At 42.9% G+C, this 21,887-nt stretch overlaps 3 protein-coding genes across 6 annotated transcripts; 1 reads left to right on the top strand and 2 right to left on the bottom strand.

Annotated features, from left to right (window-relative positions):
* The first annotated feature begins 106 nt into the window (after positions 1-106).
* On the top strand, positions 107-3,570 carry LOC111603714 (RING finger protein 10). Its single transcript, XM_023321418.2, has 4 exons — positions 107-849; positions 1,174-2,676; positions 2,738-2,892; positions 2,949-3,570. The coding sequence occupies exons 1-4, from the start codon at positions 771-773 to the stop codon at positions 3,408-3,410; spliced, it is 2,199 nt and encodes a 732-aa protein (XP_023177186.2). The 5' UTR covers positions 107-770; the 3' UTR covers positions 3,411-3,570.
* Positions 3,571-4,066: 496 nt separating this feature from the next.
* LOC111603688 (choline-phosphate cytidylyltransferase A) lies at positions 4,067-11,749 on the bottom strand. 3 transcript variants are annotated; one of them, XM_023321371.2, is made up of 4 exons: positions 11,484-11,749; positions 7,379-8,043; positions 5,159-5,482; positions 4,067-5,091 (listed from the first exon to the last, which is right to left on the bottom strand). In XM_023321371.2, exons 2-4 carry the CDS (start codon positions 7,946-7,948, stop codon positions 4,351-4,353), a joined length of 1,635 nt encoding a protein of 544 aa, XP_023177139.1. In that variant the 5' UTR covers positions 7,949-8,043; positions 11,484-11,749; the 3' UTR covers positions 4,067-4,350. The 3 variants fall into 3 exon arrangements, with proteins under 3 accessions (XP_023177139.1, XP_023177138.1, XP_023177141.1); XM_023321370.2 differs by lacking the exon at positions 11,484-11,749 and adding an exon at positions 8,495-8,610; XM_023321373.2 differs by lacking the exons at positions 7,379-8,043; positions 11,484-11,749 and adding an exon at positions 5,550-5,990.
* A 429-nt stretch (positions 11,750-12,178) lies between these two features.
* LOC111603690 (DENN domain-containing protein 5B) lies at positions 12,179-21,591 on the bottom strand. Of its 2 annotated transcripts, XM_030222818.1 has the most exons (17): positions 21,486-21,591; positions 20,657-21,163; positions 20,477-20,586; positions 19,516-19,928; positions 18,919-19,208; positions 18,490-18,854; positions 15,893-16,647; positions 15,626-15,832; positions 14,849-15,047; positions 14,464-14,788; positions 14,272-14,401; positions 13,954-14,204; positions 13,737-13,882; positions 13,557-13,675; positions 13,122-13,498; positions 12,843-13,065; positions 12,179-12,780 (listed from the first exon to the last, which is right to left on the bottom strand). In XM_030222818.1, exons 2-17 carry the CDS (start codon positions 20,982-20,984, stop codon positions 12,585-12,587), a joined length of 4,434 nt encoding a protein of 1,477 aa, XP_030078678.1. In that variant the 5' UTR covers positions 20,985-21,163; positions 21,486-21,591; the 3' UTR covers positions 12,179-12,584. The 2 variants fall into 2 exon arrangements, with proteins under 2 accessions (XP_030078678.1, XP_030078674.1); XM_030222814.1 differs by lacking the exons at positions 12,179-12,780; positions 12,843-13,065; positions 13,122-13,498; ... (4 more) ...; positions 14,464-14,788; positions 15,893-16,647 and adding an exon at positions 17,590-17,716 and having other exon boundaries at positions 14,965-15,157; positions 15,626-15,705; positions 17,777-18,854; positions 21,486-21,588.
* Positions 21,592-21,887: the final 296 nt, after the last annotated feature.

Here is a 21,887-nt window from a genome sequence, read left to right as displayed (position 1 = left end):
ATAAAAATTTAAAAATAATCTTACTGTTGCAATCTTTTTAATTGTTATCACAATTAATATTTGAGCTTTCAGGTAGCTGAGTTGCCATTCACATGTTTTGCGATTACGTTATGGTATTTTTACGTTCCGCACTTGCAGTCACACTGTTTTTCATAGGTCAGCACGGATGCTGATTTTTCCAAACGAGGACTTTTTGGTTTTTATATCAAAATTGGTTGCTTTCACAACACAAAAAATATTCCCCAACAATTTGGAATCACTTTAAGTCTGTGCTTGCACATTCGACAACTGAAATTTGAGCCACAAGAACGGCATTTTACGCAGCGCAAAACCGCAGTCGTCACACCTTTGGACATCAATCACACCAATACCTTCAGACATTATTAGAAGAGGACGGCAAATAAGCGAAAATAAAGCAAAGGCAAAAGGTCTTTTTGAGAAGCAAACATAAAGAAGGCACAAGTACTGAATCTAGTACTTTTTAAACGCTTCGATTTTCGATTTAAACCGAAAACCACTCGAATAACCTTTTGGAAATATTACGCAAGTATTATTTCTGGGTATAATTGTTAATAATCATGGCTCAGTAAAGATGAATCCTCAACGAAAAATTGTCGCGCAACGCACTCCTTGTGGAGACGAACGTCAACGCGAGACGCAGTTTGCTGTCGATTGGCAGCAACAAACAGCCAACGCACAATCTTCCGCTTTCTTCTATCCTTCCCTCAACAAGCACTGCGGCCTTAACGCAGCCAACAATAACAAATACAATGGAAAACAACAACAAGAAGCAACCGCCACAACAACGTGCAAATAAATCATCTGGAGAAGCACAACGCAAATCTAGTGGTGAGCAATGCAAATTTTACATACGATTGTTTTTTGGATTAGTGATGGGTTTTTAAGAATAGTTGATCTTATATTTATTCTAATTTATCAGTCCGTCCGTTGGTCTTTCTGAGACTTTTATAGTTACACCCTTCAAATTGAATTCATATTAGGTTATCTTTAAATCTATCGGGGGGAAAATCGAATTGTGCAAAATACAATTGTTCTTTTCTGATTATATTTCTTTGACCAAGCCATAGTAAAAATAGTTGGAACTTATGACATATTATACAGCTAAGTTATCTCTTGAGTTCTAATTTACCCCTCTATCTCCCTGTCGTGCAGACTTGTATGTCAACAAAACTCGCAATTCTCGACGTCGCGAACAGATTCCTACACCACGCAACGAGCAGCAACAACGCAGCACTAAGCAACAGCAGCCGGGAAAACTACGCGCCAATGTGGACAAGCGTCCACGTGCCCGCGGCGGCGGGGGCGGTGGTGTTGGAAACAATAACAACAATTTCGACTTCAGTCAGGGGTCTGGCAATGGGGATGGCATTGCATGCACCGGTCCGGATAACGCTTATGGCGGCTCCGGATTAGCACCTGCGGGCGCCGGCTACATGCGTAGTGATCTTGACTATGAGTTAAATTCTGTGTATGCGCACGGCAGCAAGAAGCAGAACCTGAACCATCTGCTGAATTTTCATTGCGTGCCGCGTGAGTCGTCCAACACATCCGACTGGCACGCCAGTGGACATGGCATGGTGTCGACACGTCGACAGCCACGTTACAACAAGGAGCAGTTTTTGCAGGCAAACTTTCAGTTTGTTATACGCAGCAGCGCCAAAGCGCAGGTTAATGGTTCGCCGGACACGTTGATCGATTGGAATCTTATCGAACAGATCAATATACATACCACCGAGGAACCGCAGTGTCCCATTTGCCTCTATCCACCGGTGGCTGCCAAGCTAACTCGTTGTGGCCACGCCTACTGCTGGCCCTGTCTGCTCCACTATCTTTCATTGAGTGACAAAAGCTGGCGCAAGTGTCCGATCTGCTATGATGCCATCCATGCAGCAGATTTGAAGAGCTGCACCATCGAACAGCAGCACGCCATGAATGTGGGCGATACCATCAGTTTCCATTTGATGCGCCGACGCAAAGGTTCCATTTATATTGAGCGTTATACTGGCGCAACCGCCGCTGCTCTAGAGCCTCACGAACGTTTTCCCTTGCTAAGCGCCGTGGATGAGGCCAAACATTTCTCGAAGTTCTTAATTGCCAAACGTGCAGATGTTGCCGCTATTGTTGAGCGCGAACGTCGCGAACTGTTGGCCGAGTCCGATGTATCCTGCCCAGAGGATATATTTATACAGCAGGCGCTGATAACACTAAACGAACGTTGCGAAAAACTTGGCTTAGAGCCCGAGGATCAGCAACCGATTATACAAGTCGTAGAAGAAAAGCAATTGCAAGCTAAAACTCCAGATACTGATATTGACGAAGCCTCCGTCTCATCTTTTGGCGAGGCGAGCAGCAGCAGCAGCTCCAACATCAGCAACGGCAACAAATATTATTATTTCTATCAATCAAACGATGCGCAAAACATTTACTTGCATCCATTGAACGTGAAGATGCTACAGGCATGCTATGGCAGCTTGGATTTGGCTCCAGTGCTGATCACTGCGCAGATCATACAAAAGGAACATCACTCCATGGACGAGGAACATCGACGCAAATTTACATGCTTGGGTCATTTGCCTTTGACCTGTCAGTTCGCTGTGGTCGAAGTGGAGCTGCAGTCTCCAATTATATCGACCAGCATACTCAAGCTCTTCAAGGGTAAGTGTGTCGGAGAGTTATGTATGCAAAGAGGCTTTTATTTAATCGTGCAAATTTTTAGACGATATACTACAGCGCAAGAAGGAGCGTCAACGTCGCGAGCGCGAGGAAAGGAAACGTGAGCAGCACATCAATGAAATAAACGACCGCCAGATGGGCAAACTAATTGCCAGTTCAGCCAATTTGAATCTGAACTCCAATCAAGAGTTTCCCACTGTACGTATATATACATATTTCTGCATAATTGTTAAAAACTAAAATTACTTTTGCAGTGTGGCTTTGAAGAGGATTTGCCCTTACCACGCGGCGCTGTGCCCATTACTATTGCCCAGGCAGCAAGTGGTCCCTGTTACTCCAGCGTAGCTGCCAGTCCTAAAAAGGAGTTGTGGCCTAGCATTGGAGGGGCCTCACCTGGCAGCTCCACAGGCTTGCGTCATAGAGCTCCAGAGTTTCAGGTTGGCGCGTGGGGTCGAGCTGCACCAGCAGCGCCTGCAGTTCAATCAACTGTAGCCAGTCGTCCCACTTTTGATGAAGATCATGAACTGCGTGCCGTTGGCCCTTGGGCTCTGGGAGAGTTGCTTGTGGGTGCATTGGGTCAACAGAAGCAACAACCGCGTGCAGGCAAATCTAATGCTATTGCAGTGGATGCTGTGACCAGCAAGAAGCAACAGAAGAAAGCTAAGGGCAAAAAAATGGTACCGCTCTTTGCCGTTGGCATGAATAGAGCTCCGTAGTTTGAACCGGAATAAGATCTTAACATTATTAATTAAACACGCTAATTAATACATTGTAGCAAGAAATTTTTGTTAAAAGCGCCAAGTTCGCAGGATTATTTCAATGTTATTGCAAATAACTTTTTCTGAACCATAAAACCCTTATTTCATATGTATTTCGCATTAATGTATGTAACAATATATAATCAATAAAAATGAGCATGGCAAATAATTGAAAATTATTCCATATTCACAGAACATACATCAAAAAAGTTGCGTTGCTTTCAATTTCAATTTTTATTTTTCCAAAAAGTATTTAACAAAGCATTTTGTTTATTTTATCTTTCATGTTTTGCAAAATTGAACTTTGCATCTATTTTTTATATTTTTTGTTTTCTTAGAATGTGGTTTTTGTGTATATGTATTTTATTATGTATTGTATTCATGTTGGTGTTGTATTTCAACTTATAGTTAAGGTATTACGCGAAATAATTTAATATAAATAATTCTAAATAGTTTTCATTTATCCTCCGACGCAAGAATTCATTTAAGGCTTCATACTAAAAAGTGAGTCTTGTATTGGATTTTCATTTCGTTTCCTTTTGCGCTACAGCATTTCACATTTTGTAAAGTGTTTGCAGCTTCATTTTCCATTTTTTCCTTATTCCTTTCAATTCTCTTTTGGCTAAAAATTGGCTACAGGATAGTCTTAAGGGTAGACAAGTGCAGGTGCAACTAAAGCTAACACGACGACAGAATACCACTTAGTTTAGTACAGCTAAAGCATATTGCGACAGTTTGTGTTGTGTGGAAAGAGAAATGCCACACGAGTTAATCGCACGAAAAGCCAATTTAATAAATATACAATAGTTTCAATAGAGAGAAAGCGAAACTAGCCAAATTTGAAATCTGTAAAATATGGTTGCTTGCAACACACTCACACTACAACTAACTAATTCATTTAATTGCTGCGCCGCTCTACGAACTCTGCATCGTAAACAGCATCATCATCATCATCATCGAAGTCATCCGGCGATGAGGCAACCGTCGAGCGGGTCTGATAACTGGGCCTAGCCAGTGAGGAACGGTTCTTGCTATTTCCATTCAGTGAATTTGTACTTCCTGCACTGTACTCGGCGGGCAGTTCCAAATACTCATCTGAATCATTGCCCTCGCCATCCAAATCGTCGCCATTTACAGAGCCGGACGGGCTACCGGGCGGACTGAGTGCCTGTATAAGCTTGCCCTTCGACTCGTTCCATAAATGATTCAGACGCTCTCGTCCAAAAAGCAGTAGAAATGTGTCAATGAATTCACGAGATTTTTCTTCCCATTTGGTGATAATGTCGCCCTTGACTTTGGTCAATTCACGTTTGCCACGCGACTTCAGCTCATCCATTTTGTTTTGCAAACGGAATTTCTTCTCAGATAGAAAGGAAACGTTTAGTTCCTTGGCGGAATAGCCGCGAGCCAGATTGCGACGCACATACAAATCATAATCCTTAACAATACGCGCCACAATATCCGAAGTGGATACGCCCTCGGTACGTTCCGTGGCGACAAACATGCCACGCGCCTTCAACGGGCCATAGATATCATCTAGGCCATCGTGTCCATAGGGAATGTCATCGTGTGCCACAAAGTCAATTTTATTTTCCGCTATGAACTCATCCGATAGCGTCCAGGGGGCACTCTGAACAATCTGCAAACGAATTGGAAATAATCGAGTATGAGAGAGGCATACAATCTAGATAGTCTCTAGCACTCACCTCATCAACGTAGCGACAATGACGCACTCCCTCATAGCGTTCAAAGCCATTCATGACAGTGCGTCCCTTCATGCGATGCGTGAGCTCATCATTGCATACGCCCACAATCAAATAGACATTGGGAAAGATGTTTTTGGCCTGCATCAGCTGCCTGGCGTGGCCCTGATGGAACAGATCGTAGATGCCATCCGCATACACGCGCACCCGACGACTCGTCTGACCGGAGCGGGCCATTTGATAGGTAATCCGCTGAGTATAGTCGCAACGTTCACGTTCCAATATAGCCACCTCATCGCAGGAGAAGGGCGCTGGCTTGCAAATTGTCTGCAAAGGGAAAATGGAAAACGGGGGCTTAGCCAAGCTAAACTTTGACACATTTTCAAGCCCTTACAAACTCCTTAAAGTCCATGTGCAGCGGTAACATTTTAAACTCAAACATTTGGGGCGTCGGCGGCGCCTCTTGCTGATCGGACATTTTTAGGAATTTTTTCTTTTTTTTTCCTTTCTTTCTTTTATGGTTTGTATATATTTGTATCAAATAAATATATATTTGTTTAGAGCTGTCGTATCACAGTGAAAATATGATCTGCTTGGTTTGCTTACAGCTGTCTAACTGAGAGCTCCATGCGGCAACTGCTCCCACTTTGCCAACCAGCCACAACAAATGCTCGGCTCACTGCGACTTGCTGTCGAGGATTCCGATTGGCCGACTCAATTGCGCAGCGGCTTTCAATTAATTGGCGGCAACTGCTTCCAAATCAATACAATTGACAACAATAAAGTGAACGGAAGGACGGACGAGACATGGAAACTGGCCACAAATTTCAATTGAATCAATTTGAGTATATGCATACATGTATGTGTGCATCTCTAAATTTACATTGGGAAAACGCTGACACTAGTCTCGCTCGCACGACTAGGCACGACTTGGCACGAGGCGCTGCTCTCAGCAGCATCAGGCGATATCGTATGATACCGTACTGAACAAGTCAGTTAATGGCGAACGCGAGCAGCTAATCAAAGTGTCGTCAATCAAATTCGCAGCAGCGCAGCAAAACTGATTGCCAAAAACAAGAGAAAAAAATCAGATCACTTTTCTATAAATGGAAATGTTGCAGCAAATACAATAAACAAATATAAATTACACATATAAAACGTTAAAAGCTGAACTGATTCAAGCACACAATTTATGTACGAACCAAGACCGAAAGATAGAACGTGAACTGAGTTAGTTCTAGCTTGGAGTTACAAAGAATGAATGTTAATAATGAACCATGCCTGAAGATAGCAAGTTGTCGCGCAGTCTTTAAGTACGCAGCCCTGGTTTACTTCATTTCAAGCTCAAGCTGGTGTTTATGGAGTTTCACATACCAAACCTTAACCCTGTAATTAAGTGGGTTCACAGTTTGAAGGTGGGCAGCCCTGGTTTACTTAAATTTATTTTTAAGGCTAAAAGCTTATTTGAGTAAGTTTAAAATAATCTGTAAAATGCAAATTACAAAATATACATTGGCAAAAAACATTAGTCAAAAATATTCCTCATTAAAAAGTTAATAACTTGTGTCAAGCAAAATAAAAGAAATAGCTAAAAACACATTAATTAAAAAAAAAACAGACATTTGACATGCACACCTACATACATACGTATAAATAAGTGTCAGTATATATATATATATATAAATGTATGTATCTACACTATATACATATGTATGTGTATGTATGTACACTGAAATCATTTCACGCTTGAATAATCTGCACGAGGAAATAAAATACATAAAAATATATGCAACTAAATAGGTTAATACATTTGTACATATATATTTATATGAGTAATGAATGACTTTTTTATCAACTAATAACTGGCCACAAGTTATCTAATAGCTTTTGTACATTAATATAAATGTATATTGCGAAACAAAAGTCTTACAGACATAATCAATTCTAATATTGGCCAATCTAATACATCTACACAATCTACACATCTACACAATACATCTAGTCTCTTTCGCCTCTATTAGTCATCAACTATTCGCAAGAATAACTCTATTTTCCTTTTTCTTTTTCCTTGGAAATCGCAAGATTAAATAAAACAAAGACGCTTTTTTATAGAAATTCTTTGAAAGTGCGAATTTCTGTTTACAATCTCCGATGATGCAATCTATTTGAGTTGACCTTGTGAAAGGCAAAACATTTCGCTTGCTGTCTCGTTTGCACACTTACCGCTAGATCAGCAAATCCGCTGCTGTTGAAAGATTGGTGGGAGGAGGATGCGGCCATTGTTGAGGACGTTAACGGCGGTGGAGTCGGCGTGGAAAGTAACATTGGTGGTGGGGACAACAGCGGCAATACCGGTGAAGCTGTGGGCGGAACATATTTGCGTTTAACTCCAGTGCTGCCATTGAGATACTCCTCCGACACCGCAGTTGAGGAGCTGGCGGGCAAAGCGTCATCAGGTGAGGTCGCTTCGGCGCCGTCATCCGCCTCGCTCTGTGAGATTGTGCGCGTGACGTCGCGCAGTGTGGTCGCTGCGTGTGGCCCAGCCATGTCCACAATTATCGGCTTACCCGGGCAGGGACTACTCGCCTTGGCTGGAGGCGTGCCTGTGGTTGTGCGCTGAGTTGTCGTCAGTTCTTTGGCGTCAATGGCAGGCATGGTAATGGCTGTCTCGTAGGTGCGCTTTCGAGTGCTTAACGTCGATGTGACTACAACGGCGCTGGCAACAGCAGAGGCAGCTGCGCCCGCGTTAATTGTGTTGTTGGTGTTATTGGCGATTACGGATGAAGTTGCCATCGCAGCGTCTCTGTTGTAGCGGTCGCGGCAGTTTTCCTGATTTACTCTTAAAACTTGTACACACTAAAATTGAACTCTTCGTTGTTGTTGAAATTCTGCAAATAGAGCGAACAAGTGTATACATAAATAAATAAACGAATACATGTAAGCGAGAGCAAGTGTGTACATATGTAATATGATGTAAATTCATTTGTGTGCGCGCGTGTGTACGACTGGCGCTGTTGCTTCTTCTTGCTCACTATGGCGGATACGACACGTGACATTTTCAATAAATTGCTGCCGGATGCCATGGACAAATCAATTCGCTATAATTGTTATTTGTTTCGCTTTGCCACGCGCTTTGATACAAAAATAAAACAAAATGCAGCAGCGAAATAACAATAAAAACGAAGGTAAAGAATGTTAAAAACAACAACACATTCTGGCACGTATTCAGCATTCATCATAGGACTGACAGAAAGAGAGAGATAGTGTGGGAGCGCTCTCTCAGCTTGATCGCAAATGTATTTCGAGTGAGCTAAATAGAAAGTAAATCTTAACACATACAGTTGATCAAATACCGTTATTGTTGGGTTCGATGACAACTCGAACCATTCACTATGCACACATACGCACATATACACTTATAGATACACAATTTATTAATTAAAGTCCAAAAATGCACGTAAACACAAATATTTAGGGAGCGTAAAGAATCTATAGCTATATAGATATATTTCTCTCTCTCCTTGTCTCTCGCGCACAAGCGCGTTACTCTGTGCAATCAGCTGTTCGTTGCGTGCTTTTTATACAATTTTTAAATTTATCCAATGCTGTGTGCTGGTCTCATAAAATATTTATATAGTTTGTTTAGAGCGCTGCCTGGCCTTGACTAGGCATATTACGTCAAAGCTGTTTTGTTTGTCTGTACGCCAGAGCCTTAGCGTTTCTTATCGTGTAGCTATGATAAGGTTAGTAGGAAAAATATACCAGCCCGGAGACCAACAGTTAGCCCTTAAGGGTACTCCGTTCAAGGCTGCTAGTGCTTAGGGTTCAGCTGACTCATTCAATTGTGCACATGCTAAACCGGCTTTGAACCTGCGCATTCTCACTCACGATCGCGCGTTCGTTCAAGTTCAAGTTAGTTTTACACAAAACTGGATTTTATGCCACTGATGTAATCGTTATTTTTGCTCTGCGGTAGAAGAAATGGTGAAATTGAGACTGCAAAAAACGTGATAATTCGGTGCCAAGCAACAAGAAGAATCGTAACGTGGTTTTAAGAGCAGCTGCGGGCAATTTTTGCTCAGCCAGTGGCGTCGCAAGCAAGCGTCAGCTCCAATCGTACGATCGGCGAACAGTCTCATACACACAAAAAAATTTGCATACATTGATCCCCTGCCAGTGTATGCATGACTCAAAACGTAAACAAAGTACGATGAAAAAAAAAAAACCAGAACATGGGTACGTGGTAAATGAAGAGTGCAAAACGCATCTGAAAATGGGCAGATGGCAAAGTCAGCAGTGATAAAGTTGGCCGCCTGGTAGCTACCTGTTGTCTAATCTTAACATTTTACCTCCATTATCTTTTTGAAACATGTTTCCGCTGCACTCTGTACACATAAGTTAATGAGTTCCAAAATGACGAAGTGTACTAAGTACATAGATAAAATAATAGTTAACGGTAAAATATATAAATACATATATAGTATGCCATATGTCTATATATTGATTCAAGCACGAGTTCACTGATAAGCGGCGAACGCAGCGATAACAGGCGGATCTATACATTGTATATACTAAATACGTACTCTACTTAATACTTTGAGTGAGCGAACCTTGCAAAATTCCCCACCAAACAACGAAAATTCACTATCGTCATCTGAAACGCCTCTAAGCTAAGCTCCAATATGGGGTTAACGTTCGTAGCTCGTGTTTCTTTCTTTTTCTGACAAAAAAGTCGTGTGGAAAGGCCAAGACGCAAAAAAATGGAATTTATGTTTTGTTGTATGTTTTCTTGGAATTTTCGTTCGACAGCGACTTTAAAGTACAGTCAACACGTAAAATCCACGTTAACATAAGGTGGGAGCGCTGTTATTCATTGATAAGCTGCTTGTCTTGCTTCTATATATAGAGCAACAATATACCATATTTTGTATTACATATGCGTTGCATTGATAACCCCACAGTTGGCTCCCAAGCATTATCACCATTCAATAATTTGCCCAAAATAAAAAATTCAATTGGAATTTGTCCGGTGAAACAGCACAACTGAAACACATTCTACTTTATATAATGTAATTAAAGTAAAAGTTAAAGCTTCTGGTACGCCTTAAATCTGTCACACTTGAACTGGCTCACGTGTTCATTGCATAAAAATATAGATAAAGAGTTATTAGCGAACTATTTGTTCAATTTACACCAGCTATTGGCATAGTTGCTCGATAAGCTGATAATCGTACTACTTTACCGCACAAATTCTCGAAAAATTCAATTTGAAATGTTTGTACCCACTGACAAAATAAATCCACTACAAACAAATACACACAGAAGTCACCCACACATGAATGTCGATAAACGGTTTCATTGAGTAACGAAAACAGCTGACTAACTGTGCGTAGGTTTCACATGCGTACGCCACGATCGAACGCTCTCTCTTACTACGCTCTCCTTCTCCTCTCCTCCGCTCTCCTTTATTTTTGTTTCGTTTCGGTATGTACATTCATAGTTTTGAGACCAGAGTCAAAATTAGGCAACGGTAAAAAAAACGAGTGGCCGCTTGGGAAAGTGGAGCATGAGCGCAGCTGGCAGCGACGTCAGCGTCAAGCATGAGTAATCTGGGCATTGCTTGGTTATTATTAAATTTGTTTTTTTTTTTTGCTATTTATTTTTTTGCAATGCCAACCGACAATGACGGTGCCAACTTTAAATCATACGATCAGAGCACAAAGTTCGCTAATAGAGGTGCCACACTTGAAAGAAAAGGTCAGAACGATTACTAAAGAGAAAACGAGAGAGCAAGAGAAATAAAATAAGAGAGAGCAGCACTGCGCGTTGCAAGTGCCACAACAAACCCATGAAAGTCGTACGATGCCGAGAGAATGACGTGGCGACGACCTCTGGTTAGGGTTAAGGGGGAGGGCTGAAAGGAATTGGCGTCGCCACGCCGGTTGTGGAACAAATCAATGGCGCAGCAGCAGCAGCAGCTGTTGTGCGAATGCATCAAATATCTGGGACCTGAGCAGCGTTGTTATGTAAACATCTGAGCCTTGGCGGAAAAAGTAATCCATAAAGACGCATATTGAGCGCATGAAGAACAAATCAAAATCTAGTGTTAATTTGCTAAATGAGAGCAGACAGAGAGAGAACGAAACAGGGCAATTGCTCACGTCACGGGCAGCGCGTCAACGTCATCGCCAATTGGCAGGGGAGCAGCAGCAGCCGCCGCACTGCCCGCTTTGTAAATATTTGTGCACATACATATAAGCATTTTTAGTGTAACCCAAAAGGCAACAGCACACACAATCTACTAAAAGAAAAATTTAGGCCAACTTACTTTCAACTTTTCTTTTATTTTAGCTTGAAATTTTCGGCTAAAAATCGATGAGTGCTCGTGGTGCTACGTTGTATTATATATTTTCTTTTTTCATACAATATAACGCACCAGGAATTGAATTGTTTTTTTAGCACTGTACGCCTGAGTGGCAATTATTAACGATCGTCGCTGATTCACTTAGTGATATTGTTATTTGTTGATGTTTCAACTACATCAAATGGTTTAAACCTAATGTGTCCGCGTCTGTCCGTCGCAACAAAACGAGTGGAAATCGCGCTCAGAGTAACTTATGTTAAGCGTTGCCACACTGTTAATCTATGCCACCGGTTAAACAGGCGTATATCGATAATTTAATAGCACGTTGCCATCAATTACATTTTGTAATCGAATGCTAATTACTTCATGTTTACAATCTTGGGGAAAACGCTATTTATAAATCTATTAAATAACTTAAATATAATTAAAATAGACTATAATATTGTATTTTTTGCCTTATTGTGGCTGTCTTTTGTATATTTATTGACACTCAATAACTTTATAAATGTTTTTTTTTTTCGCTAAATAAAATAAAAAAATAAAGCTTTATATTAACGTAAACACCAGTAATCTTAATCTCTCACTTAATTTCAATAATAATATCATTAAATAATGACAAAATTCATGTCACAAAAACTCTTTGGTACATCAACTAAATAAAAAAAAGCAACCGTTATAAAAATAAATTCACTAACTTAGGGTAAAAATTGACCAAGTTATTGGAGTAGCTTAAATGCTAATAGCTACACAATTTTTCGTACTGAACAACATTTTTTAGAATTATTTGGGATTAATTTCATAATTGCACAATTATTTGTTCAACTTTGGCTTCACACTTTGACTCTTAGACACTTGGCAAGCGAGTTGGATGGCAAGTGTTTTGGATTAGGATTAAAATTGGATGACAAGTCTTTATAGCTTAGATCAAACTAACAACGAATTCGAGTTTTGGTTAGAGATTCCCCGTTTGGGTATTAAGGGCATATGTATGAGTATTCTAGGTCACTGGTTGCAAATGTCTGTGGGTGTGTGGTTGGCTGGGAGATACATTGACTTATTATTTTCTCAGCACTGGGATGGAATGCGTATGCCCTGTGTTATAGAGTTCTCCAGCACGATGTGGCAATCATCTAGCGGCTCCAAAATTTGAATAAGAAATGTCAAAAGATTGCGGCGACGCAAAAAACTCTCCTCCTCGTATAGCTCCTGTGTGACCTTCGTCAAGGCCATGGGCTTGATGAGGCGTGTCAATAGATGCTCCCTGAAAATGCAACATATGTAATATAAAACTATACTTATTTCACTTAATTTAACTTATCAGACCTTAAACTGAGGCATATAAGCAGCTGAAATTTGCCATCTTTGCCCAATGTACTGGCCGTGCCGTTGATCTCATCCATCAGCTGCACATAGAGACGCCATATGCTGGAAATTTCACGTCGTTGCAGGCTGTTGCAACTGCCATTACTGAAGGAGGAGTCCATGCTGGATGCCGAATCATCTAGTTCCTGTTGCAGATTCTGTTCGAACAGCTCTTTGATCTTGGCTGCAAAATACACTTTAATTTAGTTTACAGCATAATCAATATTATAAAGCACCCACTAAAGTAATCCCAGATGTACAGATTACGTCCAAAGAAACGGGATGAGCGAAAGCCACAGAGGAAGACCTGTTCCAGGCATTTAACCAATCCATCATCACCACACAACAGATTTGTCAAAGTGCCCACATCCCGATCCCGGCTCGGTTTGTAATGCCACTTGACAATCACATTGACGCAGTTGCCCAGCTGATGTTGGATTTCTGAAGGCGACACCGACTCCTGGCGCTGCACACTGGGACTGCGGGTACGTGGCGGTGTGCGTGTAGGTGGCACTAGTTCGGCATTCTTAACGCTGGTGCACACACGTTGACCCACCAGCAAACGTTCAGTCGAATCGTCATCGACCCCCTTGCCCAGCCAACGGCCGCAGGGGAATCTAAATTCACAATTGCGTGTTATTTGATATTCAAATGTGGTTATTAAGTGTAAATTACTTGTAGGTGTGCCCAGTGACCTCATTGCGCATTACCACTTGCTCCACCAACCACTTGTGACTCTGCCCGGAATTGTCATGTCCTATGCGCATGGTGGTCAGCAAACCCAGATTCTTGTACTGCAAGTCATTATAAAGAAGTCAGAGAGTGTGAATGCAATAATATAGGGGTTCGACTCACATGAAAAATGAACTCCAGCGAGCCTTTGGGCACGGGCACACGTTGCGTTTCATTCATGGTACCGGAGACCATGATCCACACGTTGCTGGAGGTGTGATAGGAGCCGTGTTTACGCGAAGGAAAGATGACAACTCGATAGGGCAATTCTAAGCGAAGAGAAGCAAAGAGTGTTAATCACAAAATAAATATCTCTCTGTCTTAGCTTAGCATAACCTACTCGTTGTGGGATAGATGTTGGTAAAGCTGAAGTAGTCCACAGTATTGAGCGTGAGCAAATGATAGAGAAACTGCTCCTTCTCCTCCTCGCAGCGCAGGAAGGCAGAACGCTTGTAGAGTGTACGCAGCAGACTCTCATCAGAGAGCAGCGTGCGAAAGTGACGCGACAAGAGTTTCTTCTCCAAAGAGAGACGCACCCAGGCGCGTGTATACCCAATATGTGTCTTGATGTCCGCCATGGCCAGCACGTTTCTAAAGGGAGAGAGGAGAGGATTGTGATTAATGTGTCAAATTAGCTAGAGCCACAGTCTAAACCCACTTGACATCAAACTCCAACGACTCGGGCAGCGGGCACAGCTGCTCCAAACCTACAAACTTGTTGCGGTCCCGTGAACGACTGCGGTTCGGACTGGGCGGACTGTCGAAGTCCGTTTGGAATGTGGACAGATCTGTTCAGTAAAGAGTAAAGCTTACATTAGATGCACTTGCCATACATGATCGATGCACTTACAATCCATGCGCTTGCGCATGGCATTCCAGGCTAACGCTGGCGAAGCACTGGCAATGTTCATCTTGTTGCTGCTGGGGCTGCTGGACACAGGCGTTGCAGGCTCCACGCTGCGTGCTTCCTGCTGCTCCAGATAGGCCTGCAGATGAGCCCATAACGCCGACTTGCCCTGTTTATTCTGCAAGCCATGAGACCATATCTTCTCCAGCAAATCACACATGCTCGCTATGAGCGTGTTCTCCTCAACGCCGTCGCCTTTGAGGCCCAGGGCCACCGCCTCGTTGCCCATCTTTTCGAGCAGCATGCGCTTCGTCTTTGATTTGATGTCCTGTTAAAATTTAAGGCATTTACAGCTGCAGTCAAGAGTCGCTCGGCTATGCTTTGTTACCTTTAGCAAACGCTCCACAAATGTCCAGTTGGCCTGGGCTATCAGAGCGGGACTGACGTCCGCTGTGGTCAGATTAGCTGAGAGTCGATTGATGGCCGCATTCGAGTTGCAATTGGCACTGTTCGCCGGCTTCTGATCCAGCGATATCTCCCGAGCGCGCCACTTGTTGCCATTCTTAACTCGCCGCAAGCTGTTGCCTCTGTTCAAGGATTGATTTTGTTTTTTGTTTGTTTTTTATGAATGGTTAGCGGCATGGTTTGAAGTTTAAGTGAAATTTTGAGAGAGAAAGATTTAGATTAATTGTAGTTACTAAAAGTGAGTCCAAATAATGCAAAGGATGTGTGCGCATGCGGTGCAAAGGATCAAAACGAGAGAGAAAAATGCAAAAAAAAAAGAAACGAAAAATTTAACAACAGTTGATGAATTATTATTTGCTGTCGTCGCAATTTATTGGCTTAAGTAAATGTTAATCAATAAATTATTGTACAAAAGGAAAACAAAAGCAACACGAGTTACATTCTAATTGGAAGACAAAACAGACTGAACATCTGCACTAATACAGATACTATATAATACATATGCTAACACAATTGGGTAGTATCAACGACTTCAGGTGGAGGAAGAGGTGGAATAGAGGCTCTACGGCGTGGAGGGAAATGCGAAATGATTAGGCTAAGTTGGAAGTCGGGAAAAGGGAACGTGCTCTGGGACTGGAGTGGATTGGAGTGGAGTGGAGTGTAGGTACAAAAAGTTGGGTACAAGTGCATAAAACACTACCTCGAGGCGCACTCCTGATTCAATACACCCTTCTCGAGCAACGGAAAGCTGCGAAAGTAGGCTGCACGATTCGATAAAATCTCACTTGGCGGCGTCACCTCAATGTCTATGCAATTGAGACGCTTCTCGAAGCGCTGCTGGGAGTCCTGGCTGAGCACGCACGGCTCATAGCTGGTGGCGCAGATCATGTTCTCGCCATGTCGACGTCTGTGAAGCAACAAATCAAAGTTTTTAACTCAACTCACAGCAATGCAAGACGATGCTTACCTTAGCAGCTTAATGCGCTGATCGAATAGCTGCAGCTGCTCATCAGGCTGTGGCTCCCACATGGCCAATATTTTGTTGTCAATGAGTGTGGCAAACATTTGAGATTCAAGGAAGCGCGAGAGAAAGGCGCGATGATGTTCTGGCTGATCGGAGAGAAACGACGACTTGTCAAAGTTCTGCAATGTTTCGCGATTCGAGAGCCACTCGTCCTTGGCCTGATTGGGATAAATGACAAAGTATTCGTAGGCATGGAACATGTGAGCGAAACGATTCAGAAATATCTCCCGCAACGAATTATTTATGCGCAAATCCTGATAGTATTGTTCCACAGCCGATAAATTTGGCTTTTCAGTGCGCCGTGATAACGAGCCCATGCGAGAGGGCGGCAGTGTTCCATCCACGGCATCGACATCATGATATATGCCCACTGGTGAGGAGGACAAGGACAGAGTGGGACTGCCAACAGGTGAACCACCACCAGCCTGTGCAGCACGCATGCCACCTTTGCGACGCAGAAAATCAGCAATGCGCGGCACATGGTCTATTTTCGATGGATGCGCCACCAATGGTTGGTAGTCTACACCTGGCATTTGTGCGGGCGAGCCACCTCCGCCAGACAGCGTATAAACTGTTTCCTGCAGTTGCTGGAAGCGCTCTTTGCTTCGCCGCGCCGCCTGCACCCCGTTGGGCAGTGTGCAGCTAGAGATCATGGCATCGGCGCCGCCACGCATGGCGTAGCCATTTTTTAGGCTGGGCTCCTGGGCGCGATCGCGCTCTATTTCAAACTTGTCCAGCACCGAGATAATTTCGGCCATAAAGTCCATCTTGTGCGGAAACACGGGCAGCTCTTCGGGCAGCTGTATGTGCTTCTTGTCGATGTCCACAAAGCACAAAGCTGCTTCGCTGCCAATTTTATGCGCCGCCTCGCATCCAGCATGCAGACCCATCACAAACGGCACAGGCGCGTCCAGAAAATGATGCAGTGCAGCAGGCAGAATAGGCGCATAGACATGCGGCCAAATGAACGGAAAAAGCAGCGATGTTATGCTCTCGCCCACAATCATGAGTCTTTGGTAGTCTGCCAAAGGAATAGATGTGTTATTTATGAAAGAGATTAAACGAGTCGTTGTTGAGCTTCTCACCTGTGGAACGCAGCAGCACCTGGCTCTCTAGCAGCACACAGGTCAACAGCTGAATGACGCATTCCACACCCAGATAACTAAAGAGCAAACGCAGCGGAAAGTCCAGCAGCGGCAGCTCAGTGGCCAGTGCAGGACGCTGCAGGATCAATGCAATAGCTGGCAGATGTGGCTCCATAGGTGGCAAATAGACACGTATCGATTTGCCCGGCTGAGGCAGCATCACTTCATAGAGTATGTTATACACATACGACTCCAGGCTAATGCCAGCGCCTGGCTGTCGTGGAAGACAACTGCAAAAGTAAATTTATAATTACATTTACAGCTGTGCACAAATCGAATCTTATCTTAACTGATAATATAAACAATATATATTGAATTAATTTATATAAAAAGTCTGTTAATAATTTATATATGACCGAAGCAACGATTAGATAGTAAATGTTATGTCTGGTATAAATCTAGAATATGAAATAATCACTGCAAGCTGACATATAGTTAAAAAATAGTGTAAATACTTTAAGCGGTGAAGAATATGTAACTCAGATTCGATAAAATCTCACTTGGCGGCGTCACCTCAATGTCTATGCAATTGAGACGCTTCTCGAAGCGCTGCTGGGAGTCCTGGCTGAGCACGCACGGCTCATAGCTGGTGGCGCAGATCATGTTCTCGCCATGTCGACGTCTGTGAAGCAACAAATCAAAGTTTTTAACTCAACTCACAGCAATGCAAGACGATGCTTACCTTAGCAGCTTAATGCGCTGATCGAATAGCTGCAGCTGCTCATCAGGCTGTGGCTCCCACATGGCCAATATTTTGTTGTCAATGAGTGTGGCAAACATTTGAGATTCAAGGAAGCGCGAGAGAAAGGCGCGATGATGTTCTGGCTGATCGGAGAGAAACGACGACTTGTCAAAGTTCTGCAATGTTTCGCGATTCGAGAGCCACTCGTCCTTGGCCTGATTGGGATAAATGACAAAGTATTCGTAGGCATGGAACATGTGAGCGAAACGATTCAGAAATATCTCCCGCAACGAATTATTTATGCGCAAATCCTGATAGTATTGTTCCACAGCCGATAAATTTGGCTTTTCAGTGCGCCGTGATAACGAGCCCATGCGAGAGGGCGGCAGTGTTCCATCCACGGCATCGACATCATGATATATGCCCACTGGTGAGGAGGACAAGGACAGAGTGGGACTGCCAACAGGTGAACCACCACCAGCCTGTGCAGCACGCATGCCACCTTTGCGACGCAGAAAATCAGCAATGCGCGGCACATGGTCTATTTTCGATGGATGCGCCACCAATGGTTGGTAGTCTACACCTGGCATTTGTGCGGGCGAGCCACCTCCGCCAGACAGCGTATAAACTGTTTCCTGCAGTTGCTGGAAGCGCTCTTTGCTTCGCCGCGCCGCCTGCACCCCGTTGGGCAGTGTGCAGCTAGAGATCATGGCATCGGCGCCGCCACGCATGGCGTAGCCATTTTTTAGGCTGGGCTCCTGGGCGCGATCGCGCTCTATTTCAAACTTGTCCAGCACCGAGATAATTTCGGCCATAAAGTCCATCTTGTGCGGAAACACGGGCAGCTCTTCGGGCAGCTGTATGTGCTTCTTGTCGATGTCCACAAAGCACAAAGCTGCTTCGCTGCCAATTTTATGCGCCGCCTCGCATCCAGCATGCAGACCCATCACAAACGGCACAGGCGCGTCCAGAAAATGATGCAGTGCAGCAGGCAGAATAGGCGCATAGACATGCGGCCAAATGAACGGAAAAAGCAGCGATGTTATGCTCTCGCCCACAATCATGAGTCTTTGGTAGTCTGCCAAAGGAATAGATGTGTTATTTATGAAAGAGATTAAACGAGTCGTTGTTGAGCTTCTCACCTGTGGAACGCAGCAGCACCTGGCTCTCTAGCAGCACACAGGTCAACAGCTGAATGACGCATTCCACACCCAGATAACTAAAGAGCAAACGCAGCGGAAAGTCCAGCAGCGGCAGCTCAGTGGCCAGTGCAGGACGCTGCAGGATCAATGCAATAGCTGGCAGATGTGGCTCCATAGGTGGCAAATAGACACGTATCGATTTGCCCGGCTGAGGCAGCATCACTTCATAGAGTATGTTATACACATACGACTCCAGGCTAATGCCAGCGCCTGGCTGTCGTGGAAGACAACTGCAAAAGTAAATTTATAATTACATTTACAGCTGTGCACAAATCGAATCTTATCTTAACTGATAATATAAACAATATATATTGAATTAATTTATATAAAAAGTCTGTTAATAATTTATATATATGACCGAGCAACGATTAGATAGTAAATGTTATGTCTGGTATAAATCATAGAATATTAAATATCACTGCAAGCTGACATATAGTAAAAAATAGTGTAAATACTTTAAGCGTGAAGAATATTTAACTACAAAATTAAAGATAAGACTTTAGATAGATTAGGTTTAAAGTAAAACCCCCATTTTACCGGTACAGATTCTTGAGGAACAGCTCAGCGGCAAATGCATAGGGAGCTTGACAAATCAATGAGATACTTTTGGCCACATATAGTTTGTCCTTGCTAATGTCATAATAGCTTTGTGCGGACTGCGGCGCCTGGCCGGCTACTTTGAAGTGTCGCGGCAGCGAACGACTGACCGGTCCATCCTGTTTGATACGGCTCAGTGAATGCGTTTGCTGCCCATTCGATAGCTCCGTTATAAACATGGACTGAAGCGTATGGATGGCGCCGCAAATATTGCGATTGCGTATCTCCTCGTAGAAGACCAAGCTGAAACCATAACAACGTTTGCCATCCTCTCGCGTTGTGGCAAACGAATGGAACTTTGGCTCAATGTTGTGTTTCTGAGTGCGAAAGCGCAATCCCTGCGGCAGCGACAACTGAAAGAGGAAAGCAAAATAGATAAGTATTCATACAAAACAATCAGATCTACTTATAAGTCATTTCATAACAGAATGCATTTGCTAATGTATCTATAAATCTTCAATTATCGGCTGTCGTTAAGCTCTACATAAGAAAATCATTTGTTCGCTTCATAAAATGCAATCACTGTAAAACGTTTCAGAAACAGATGCCCAATATATATATAAATATGCCTATTATATATAAATAAATGTATATATACATTGCTGGGCACTTAAGATACTCAAACTATATACATGTCAAGATTTTTTTGTATGATAAGCTACGCGTGGCTGTTTGCTTATCGACAGCGCAGTCGTCGCTGTTGATGTGGCATCAATTAAAAGCAGCTCGCAGTCATATCATCATCAATGAGCACCAAGTCAGTGAAGCATGAATTTCATATTTATGTGTTCAGGGCACTTGGACTGTGCCCGATTGGAGGGCTAGACTTGCTTGCATCATCATGCACGCAATTGAACTTAATTGAAGACCTCGCCCATATAGCTTCGGTGGCTGCACCTACCATGCATATGCCGTGTGCATCAAATGGATTCCAGGCTACATTTTCGGGATAATGGGCTAATGGTTTGCTCTTGTAGGCGCGATCCAGCGGCGAACAGTGCAAATTATCACCTAAAAAATATAAAGAGAAACTCGAGTTAATATATTGACAACTTTCTAACTACTTGTTGATGTGGTCTACCTGCAAAGCGATCGGGCTCCAGGCCCGTATCCAAATCCAAGCCACATATCACAAAGTAATCTGCAAAGCGTGAGAACTGCGGATCCGCATCGCGTTTCAATTGATTCAACTCGGATTGCTCGCCAGGCGACGTCGGTGATTGCACCATGGACATAGTTGCTGCCGTCGTGGCTGCTGAGCTGCCGTTGTTGCTATTGCTGCTGCCATTGCTGTTGCTGTTGCTATTGCTGAGCATCAATTTGGACAAACGGCTGGCAACATTTTCACGCGCCGTCATAATTTGTTTGTCTGTCTTTTGTTCGTTGCTCGATTGCTCTAAATTGTACATCAAACAAACGCCTCCATGTGTGCGTGCCTGTGTATACACATATGTTCGTCTGTGTATGTGTGTATTGGGTACTATTACCGTTGTGCGCTCGTTTTTTGATGTTGTTGTTTTTTTGCCACTTTCCAATTATCACGACGATGGCGACGACGTCAACGTCCCTGGCCCTGTATCAGTTTTGTCTGCAATTATATTATTGTTAATCGTCAAAATGAGACACTATTTGTATGTGTGTGTGTATGTGCATGTGTAAGTGTGACCCTTTTGGATGCCTTGTATGTATGTATATGCAAAAATTCTATGCCAATGGCACAGTTGTCGTTGTCTGCTTTTCACCCCCACACTCTTCTCTAAGACGCATTCGTTGATTGTAACCTTGTTCAGGTGATTTTATTTTTCAAATTTTAAACACTTGCGATTTAGACCAAGATATAAATTGAACACTTATTCGTTTGAATGTATAGTAAAAATTGTTAACACAAACAAAACAACTTTGCGTATTACCGTTGTTCGCAATTTGCACTTTCCAAAATTATTTTTGCTATGCGATTGCATTACTATCGATGATTTTGTCGATTTGTTGTAATGGTTTGTTTTTATGATTAGGTTCGATACTGGTTCAATGGAATCAAATCCAGAACAGCTGATTTTTGTTTACATTTTTTTGTAAACATGCAAAGTACAGATGTACTACATTTAATGGAACATTGTTAGCTATGCATATAAAATTTATTCATTGGAGTTATTTTCAGTGGCATAACCTAGTTTTTATATACACATGAGCGCACGACTAATATATAGCTCGCCACTATACTAAATACTTACTACAATAAATATACTTACTTAATAAATATACTTACTACAATCATCAACCATTACCTATTATTTTCATAATAATAAACTATC

This window comes from Drosophila hydei, unplaced genomic scaffold (assembly GCF_003285905.1).
Source record: "Drosophila hydei strain 15085-1641.00,03,60 unplaced genomic scaffold, DhydRS2 tig00000001-arrow-pilon, whole genome shotgun sequence".
NCBI lineage: Eukaryota > Metazoa > Arthropoda > Insecta > Diptera > Drosophilidae > Drosophila > Drosophila hydei.
The sequence above is the reverse complement of the archived record's forward strand: the minus strand, read 5'-3'. Positions and strand labels throughout refer to the sequence as shown.